The sequence below is a fragment of the Lipotes vexillifer genome, unplaced genomic scaffold (genome assembly GCF_000442215.2).
Source record: "Lipotes vexillifer unplaced genomic scaffold, Lipotes_vexillifer_v1.1 scaffold611, whole genome shotgun sequence".
NCBI lineage: Eukaryota > Metazoa > Chordata > Mammalia > Artiodactyla > Lipotidae > Lipotes > Lipotes vexillifer.
This window is the reverse complement of record NW_006785619.1, coordinates 2,007,731-2,016,168: the sequence shown is the minus strand read 5'-3', so window position 1 is coordinate 2,016,168 and position 8,438 is coordinate 2,007,731. Positions and strand designations below refer to the sequence as shown.

At 51.1% G+C, this 8,438-nt stretch overlaps 1 protein-coding gene across 1 annotated transcript in view; it reads left to right on the top strand.

Annotated features, from left to right (window-relative positions):
- Positions 1–2,917: 2,917 nt before the first annotated feature.
- PIK3R5 (phosphoinositide-3-kinase regulatory subunit 5) overlaps positions 2,918–8,438 on the top strand; it is a 28,244-nt gene continuing 22,723 nt past the window's right edge. Inside the window, exons 1-4 of the mRNA XM_007457832.1 lie at positions 2,918–3,020; positions 4,824–4,924; positions 7,344–7,412; positions 8,215–8,353. Coding sequence (XP_007457894.1) covers positions 2,918–3,020; positions 4,824–4,924; positions 7,344–7,412; positions 8,215–8,353 — 412 coding nt within the window. The remainder of the gene's footprint in view (positions 3,021–4,823; positions 4,925–7,343; positions 7,413–8,214; positions 8,354–8,438) is intronic.

Genomic DNA, 8,438 nt, shown 5'->3' with positions numbered 1-8,438 from the left:
CCCCGGGGGCTGATCGGGGATGAATCAACCTGTGGGGACCAAGGCCTGCTGATGACGCCTGGGGCCAGCCACTCACGCTCCAAACTCATCCTTTTGAAGGTACCTGGTCTTGTAGCTCCTCCAGTGGGTGCCGTCAGCCCTGAGCCTGCACAGGACCGAGCTCAAGAGGGTCTTGCACTTGGGTGGCCACTGCAGGCAGAAGGGCAAGGCCGCATCCTGAGTGTTCATGCCCAGGGACACGCATCCATGCTGGGCGCCGGCACACCCAGGGAGGAGGGGCCTGATGTCTGCCTGGTGTGGCTCAGGGTCTACAGACCCCCTGTCTGGACTGCACACAAAGAGTTGGCACACAAAAGGCCCTAAGGTGACCGTGAAAGTTGCCCTAGAAGGGCCCAAGGACGTCTTTGGACATCCAGGTACCACTAATGGAAATTCCCAAGGTCCGTGGTCCTGACTCACCAGTGAAAGTGTTTCTGATCTCAATCCGCCACCTCATCCGCTGGAGGGTGGGTGGCCTGGAGGGCTGGTCTGTCCTGGGCCCTGTGCTCCAGGTCTCAGCCCGTGGCAGGTCCATTCCTGCACCCAGACCTTTGCACCTGCTACCTCCTCTTTCTGGAGCATTCTTCCTCCTCACTTCTCTCCTGGCCTCCTCATCCAGCTAAAATGTCCCTTCTGAGAGGCTCTCCTGACTTCCCAACGACCTGGAGGGGGCCCCCCACTTGGCCCCCTCCCAGCACCATCACTTTCTTCTCAGCGTTTATTCCCCTCTGCCATGACCTCTTTCTTCGTCTGTTAGATCGTTCCCTGTCTCTGTCTCCTACCACGGGGCACGCCTGCGTCATTCACTGCTGTGTCATTAGTGCCTGGCACATAGTAAGGGGTTAGTAAATCCATGGAAGAATGAACGCATGCGTGCTGCTTTCCGTGTGCCCACCCCTGTGCCATCCCAGGGATATCACCGAAGTGAAGTGATGCTGGGCAGCTCACAAAGGGCTTCTGTTTCTCTGGGTGCCTGGTTCCTCCCTGGCTGGGGAAGTAGGAGGTTTTGCCTACTGGGTCCGGTGTAGGATTTCCTAGCTCTTTGCATGTCGTTTGCATGGCTCAGCTCTGAGCTCTGTGCTTCTGCTTGTGGTTTCCTGGTCCATCCCCTGTTCCACAGAGCTGGACCACTGCTTCCTCGACTTGCTTCTACGACCTGGCCTGACCGGCCAGCCATGGGAGTCTGCCTGGACGGGGTGAACGCAGTGAAATTCCCAAGGGAAAGTGGGCTTGTGGGAAAGACTGTAACAGGAGAGCTTTCGTGTCTTCTTTTCTTTTTTTAAATTTATTTAATTAATTTATTTTTGGCTGCGTTGGGTCCTCATTGCTGCGCGCGGGCTTTCTCTAGTTGCGGTGAGCGGGGGCTACTTTTCATTGTGGTGCGTGGGCTTCTGATTGCGGAGGCTTCTCTTGTTGCGGAGCACGGGCTCTAAGCGCACGGGCTTCAGTAGTTGTGGCTCACAGGCTCTATAGTGCAGTCTCAGTAGTTGTGGCGCATGGGCTTAGCTGCTGCGCGGCATGTGGGATCTTCCTGGACCAGGGTTCGAATCCGTGTCCCCTGCATTGGCAGGCGGATTCTTAACTACTGTGCCACCAGGGAAGTCCCAGCTTTCGTGTCTTGAAAGCTCGCTCAGCGCATCCACTGTGGCATTTAATCTTCCCAACAGCCCTGGGGGGTTAGTACCATCGTCACACCCATTTTACAGATCAGTAAACTGAGGTTCAGAAAAGTTTAAAGAAATTGCCCATTTGCATGGCTAGCAAACACCAGAGTTGAGATCTGAATCCAAGTCTGTTGATGCCAGAGGCCAGGCTTATTTGCTGCACTGCACTACCTGTCACAGCTTCCTGAGGGACCCAGGAGCCCCGACACATCACTGTGAAGCTGGGCTGGCCCTGCTGGAGGCTTTCAGAATGTGGCCCTTGGCATGGTGCCCCACCTGGTGCTAAAACCCCTTCTTAGATCTCCTCCTCAGCAGCCCTCCAGCCCGAGCTAAACACCCCGGCTCTCTCTTTTTTTTTTTTTTTTTTTTTTTTTTTTTTTTTTGGCTGTGCCGCGTGGCTTGTGGGATTTCAGTTCCCCAGTCAGGGATTGAACCCGGGCCCTCGGCAGTGAGAGCGTGGCGTCCTCTAACCACTGGACTGCCAGGGAGTTCCCAGAGGAATTCCCAGAAGGGGGTTCTTTGAAAGACCAAGCCAAGCAAGGTCTTTGAATAACTGGTAACATTGCAAAGCCTCAGAGACAGCAAAGAAAAATGGCCAGAGTGGAGGTGAGGGCAGAAAAGGACCAGGGGCCTGTGGCCTGGGCACCCAAGCAGAGGGTGTGGCGGGGTGGAGGTGTGGCATGTGTGAAGGCAGCCCCTGCCGGGCCCGGAGCATCAGAGCCCCCGGCACACTGGCGGGGAGCTCTGTGACCTTGTCAGCAGCAACAGGCTCCCTGGCCATTCCTGAGGGGTGGGGCACGCAGGCCTGGAAATTCAGAGAAAGTCCCCCACGTGATCCTGATTTTTCCTTTGAGGTCCTCCTGCCCAGCACGGGGATCTGGTCACGCCACGGGCACTCCCTGGGCTGTTGCAGCCACTCACCCCTGCCGGGGGTGGGGGCGGGGAGGGGGGGAGGGCCACACCTCTCCATTCCCCCCGCCACCCCTCACTTCCCGTAGCCTGCGCTGGTGGGCCACAGGCGTGCCCCGTCCTGCCGTTCTGAGCCGCACTGCCAGGAGCCCAGGAGCCGGTCCAGCCCCAGAGGCAGCTGGCTGATGGCACCAGCTGTGAGTGCCCGCTGTCTCTGCCAGCTGCCCTGCTAGGCCATGTGCTTCTCGAGTCCGGGGTTCTCCAGGCTGACCAGCGTCTGTCCCCCATGCAGGCGATGACTCAGGATGCAGCCAGGGGCCACGACGTGCACGGAGGACCGCATCCAGCACGCCCTGGAGCGCTGCTTGCACGGGCTCAGCCTCAGCCGCCGCTCCACCTCCTGGTCAGGTAGGTCCCAGGGAGCCCGGGAGGTGCATCTGGGGCCCAGGGGAGCTGCAGGGGCTATGGTGAGCACTGGTTCAGGCACGGAACTGGCAGGTTCTGGTTCCAACCCTGTGTGTGTGACTCCGCGGACCTCACTTGGGCAGGTGCTCAGCACAGCAGCTGATGGAGAGTGGCCCTTGGTGGGTGGCAGTTTCTCCTTTCCTGCATGCAGCCTTCCTCATCCTCCCCGTGTGCTAGAAGCTTAGCTCCCTGAAGAAGATACTGGACCAGCTTAAAAATGCCACACTGCTGATTTCAAAAGAGCAGTTGGATATTTATAGACAGTTCTCCCCAGAATTCTCCTGTTTTCCTTGTTTCTAGTTTTCTCCACAGCCCCATCCTCCTCTTCCCCATAGAACAAAGGAGAATCTCAGCAGAACTTCAGGGAATAGGAGGCCTCCATGTTCCATGATCCCCAGGGCTGAGAAACAGGGGTATCTGCAGGCTGGGGCAGTTGTCTCCAAGCCTAGAGATTAATTTAATAACTCCTTATTCTCATAAAGATTTTCCGCATCTCACTTGCCTCCCTAACTACCCCACGAGATAGATACCCATGCTCCTTGAACATAACTGGTTCCTTCCTACCTCAGGACCTTTGCACTTGCTGCCTGGAATTCTTCCCTCAGAACGATGCAGAGCTGGCTCCTTCTCATTCAGGTCTCAACTCAAATGTCACCTCCTCTCAGAGGCTTTCCTTGGCCTCTGGAATTAAGCGGATCTGACTTAAAACTGTCTCTCACTGGCTGTAGGAACTTGTGCAAGTCCCTTAGCCTCTCAGGACTCACCTGCCTTGCCTGTAAAATGAGAATAATAATAGCAGGAATCACCTTCCCGAGGCGGGGATGGGAGATTCAATGGAGGTGATGTGTGAAAGGCCTGGCACCTTAGAGGTACATAGTAGGTGGTCACTAAATGGCAGTTTTCTTCCTTCTTGCCTCCTACCCAGGTTTTAATGAGACTAAGCTTCTAGAATTGAGGGGCCATCAAGTCAAAGAATACAAAAATATCTGAGTATAGCAAATTTTACTAAAACCTGTGGCCATATGAACACATTGCTTGGGGCCTGCAGCACTTCAGAAGGAGCTCGTGCACATGAGGGGGCCACTTCCACCCCCACTGTTCTCATTCCCCATCTCTCTCACACACACACACACACACACACACACACACACACACACAGAGAGAGAGAGAGAGAGAGAGAGAGAGAGAGAGAGCGCGCGCACAGACCTCTGTGACTGCCCCTGTAATTTGGGGAGAGTTTACCCATGCTGACTGCAGGGAAGCAGAGATTGACAAAATAAAGTCTGGGAAAGTTACAGAGTGACAAAGTACTCCTCATAGCTTTCAAAATAGAAATGAATGGCGCTTCCCTTTCCCAGGCTCCACTGCCCAGCAGTTCCGGGAGGTCCCATGGCTGTTGCAGACTCAGCCTTGTGTCCTGGAGTGGCAATCTCTGCTTCTGTGCCCCTTCCCTGCATCTCGGAGGATGTGGGAAAATTGGTGCTCTCCAGAGGCACAGGGAGCAGAGTCGTGGCCAGTCCTTGGCTTCTAAGGGAGATCCCAGCCCCTCTCTGTGTCTCTTGAGCCTCCTGTCTATGCAGGAAGAAGAAACTTATCATTATCTTGATGGGGCATAATAGGGTCGAGTGTGTTGATCCAGAATTTCCTGAGTCTCTTACTTCAGAAGGGAATGCCCCAGTGCAGCCCCAGGAATTGCCACTTCCCTCCAACCCACAACTGACCCCTGGCCTCTCCTTCCCTTTGCAGCTGGGCTGTGTCTCAACTGCTGGAGCCTGCAGGAGCTAGTCAGCAGGGATCCAGGCCACTTCCTTATCCTCCTGGAGCAGATCCTGCAGAAAACCCGCGAGGTGAGGGCTCGGCCTGGGTTTGAAGGGCAGCGCTGGGATCAGCCTCATAGAGTCGAGAAATAGGTCCCCACAGAATGTCAGTTCTGGGGTGCCTGGACCACCAGGGGGGCTTGGTGGAGGAACTGGCAGCCTGAGTTCTCTGCTTCGGTGGTGTTTGTGGATTGAAGGCCTCAGGAAGGGGCGTGGTCCTCTTGCTATGAACATGTGCTGGGTGAGCCAGGGTCCCCAGTTTCAGCTGCTTCTTAAGACAGACATTGCTCGTAAGTCAAGGTGTGGACTACAAGGGAGGGAGGACGCGCCACCGAATTCCTTTCCCCCAAAAGACGCAGAAGAACAAAGACGCAAAAGAGAAAACTGATTGGAGAGGTAAACCGAGACCTCCTCTAACAGTTCAGTAAACAGGCTTTTATGACTCAGAAGAAGACTGTGTTTAAAGCTGATCTGGGGGACTTCCCTGGCGGCCCAGTGGTCAGGACTCTGCACTTCCGCTGCCGGGGGCATGGGTTTGCTCCCTGGACGGGGAACTAAGATCCCAGATGCTGCGTGGCCAAAAAAAATTAAAAAAACAAACAAACAAGAAAACAAACCTGATTTGGGCTGGGGTTCCAGAACAGGCACGAGTCCCTAAAGATGTTTTATCTTTATTTTTAAATACATGACTGAGTTGGAAAACACATGTCTTTCTCAGCTGTCCCTTTACCTCTAAGAAAAAAGTCTTGGTTTATCGAGACACCCAAGGTTTCAATTCTGGCGCCACCATTTACCTGGTGCTTTTATACCCTGATCACAAGGAGACCAACTGAGAAGAGCTAAACCGCCTCTGAAGTGCTTACCTTATAAACCCAAATATAAAGGAACAACTACTGTATAGCAACAGGGGAGGGTTTTATAGAAGGGGCCAAGCAGCAAGTGTACTGGACACATGGTCTATTCAGGACCATGAAGGAGAATTCTATTTGATCCTGCTGCCGTCACCAGGCACAGCAGAGGTGGTGGGGCTTTCTCTGCTCTTCAACACCCATGAATTCCAGAATGGGTTGGGAGACCACTAGTATTTTGACCAAAGAATTCTAAATTGTGTCTATACATGCTTGTTTGTGGTGTTGGTGGGTGAGCTTTATCAAAGAGATGATTCACAAAAGAATAAATAGAACTTTTAAACAATATGGAAAATGTTGCTTCAGTTACAGTAAAATAAATGTAAATGAAAACCATAATAACACAGCTTTTGCCTAGCAAATTCGCAAAAACATTATAATAACCAATGCAGGGAAGGGTGTAGTGAAATGGCACTTTCATACATACACAGTGTTATAAATGGCAAAATTCTTTTGGAAAGCAATTTGGCGATACATTTCGAAGATCATAAATATGCTTACAGTCTTGTATCCACTCATTCCACTTCTTGAGCTCTATCCAAGGTAAATAATCCAAATTATAGAAAAAGGAGTGTACACAAAGATTTTCACTGCACAGGTACTTAAAATGCAAGAAAATAATCTCGAGTGTCTAAAGCTAATAAATTATGGAGCTCTACCAGAAGGAGTATTATATAGGTAATAAAAATGATGGATAGTATCCAAGGGGAGAAACAAAATTTAATATATTAAAAGAATTGCGGGGAATTCCCTGGTGGTCCAGTGGTTAGGACTCAGCACTTTCACTGCTGGGGCCCGGGTTCTGTCCCTGGTTGGGGAACTAAGATCCCGCAAGCCTGCAGAGCCGCCAAAAAAAAAATTGCATCGTTAAAATTTATTAAATGGTTTAGGGAAAGTTGATTAAACGTTTCCAAAAATATGGAGTGAAATTCCAAATTCATATTATACAGAACTCTAGGTGGATTAAAGGTTTAAATTTAAGAAAATGAAGCTTCCAAGAAAAGAACAAAAAACATATATGAATATTTACGTGAACCTTGCATGCAAAAGTGAAACTCCATAAAGGAAAAAGCTAACACTTGTAATTTATGTACATAAAAAAAAAAAAATCCATAAAATTCAAAGACCAACAACAAACTGGAAAACATATTTACAATACAAATAATAGATAAATGTATAACTAGGAGGGGGGAAATATGGTCTTAGAGATGATGTAGCAAAACAGAAATCCATTTATAATATTGTACGTAAAAGACATGAAGCGTAAAAATATGCACCCAATGATCACAGCTTTGCAGAGGAAAATACACAGAGAAAAATGGTGTAAGGAGAAGTGCACTGAAATATTAGTTGTGGCTGAGTTTGGAAGGGGGATATTGTGGGTTTTTTTTTTTTACTTCTATTTTCTAAATGTTTGTCTTGTGATTACATTACTTTTCACTTAAAAAAAGAAAAGAAAAAGAAAAGAAAGGAATAGAGAAGAGAGCAGTGCTTGGTTGTGCACCTGTGATGAGCCCGCCCCCCTCCTGTCCCCCACACAGGTCCAAGAGAAGGGCACCTATGACCTCCTCGCCCCCCTGGCTCTGCTGTTCTACTCCACTGTCCTCTGTGTAAGTTCCTGGCTGGGCCAGGCTGGGGGAGGTTGGGGAGGAGCGGGAGAACAGCCTCCATGGAGGGGGCAGAGCCCTCACAGCTCCGAGGATAAACACACAGAGAGAGAAACTGTCCACCAGTGACACTTCAGGTGGGTGGCACTCCTCTGATGGCTTCCGATTAGCCATTTGAGAGGCCTCCAGTAACTCCACGTGGACGCCATCATGCCTGGAGTATCTGGGCACCCGTGGAGGGGATACTGTCACAGCCCTTTCACAAACCACAGGAGAGATTCTGTTAAAGACATGAGATGTCCACCTCCTCTTGTACAGCAGTGGTCAGTTTCCCCCAGTGCCGTCACCCCCTGTTCACCAGACCGGTGGCATCAAATGACTCCAAGTACATTGAGTCAGTCCACTTCAAAGAATAAACATTGGCCTCTCGTGAGGATATTTAAATAAAGGCGGTTTAGGCATTGAAGACCATTCCTCGAAAGGAGTGGCAGCAGTGGCACCATTTAGGATGACCTCCAAGGTGACAGCTTTTCGGAGAGGCCCTCTTGTGGATTTGGTAAATTGTTATGTTTGGTGAAAACAAGGCCCCTGTAGTAGAGACATCCTTGGGCACCGTCTCGCCCATCTGTAACTCACTTCCTGTGGGTAACTTTCAATTCTGCCTGCCCTCGTCCTGGGACACACTGCTGCCAGGAAAAGTGTGCCCTTTGTGGAACATTCCAGAAAGGAGCAGGGTCTGCTCTGGAATATCAGTGAGCTTTCTCTGACCTGGACCTCTCTGCTTGCCGCTCCCTCTCCATCCCAGACTCCACACTTCCCACCAGACTCAGATCTCCTTCTGAAAGCCGCCAAAACCTACCACCGATTCCTGACCTGGCCCGTTCCTTACTGTAGCATCTGCCAGGAACTGCTCACCTTCATCGATGCTGAACTGAAGGCCCCAGGTAAGTGTTGAGGTGGCACGCACGTGGGGCAGGGACCATGCGGTCAGGAGGTTTCCAGCTTTTCTGAAACTGGGCGCTATGACAC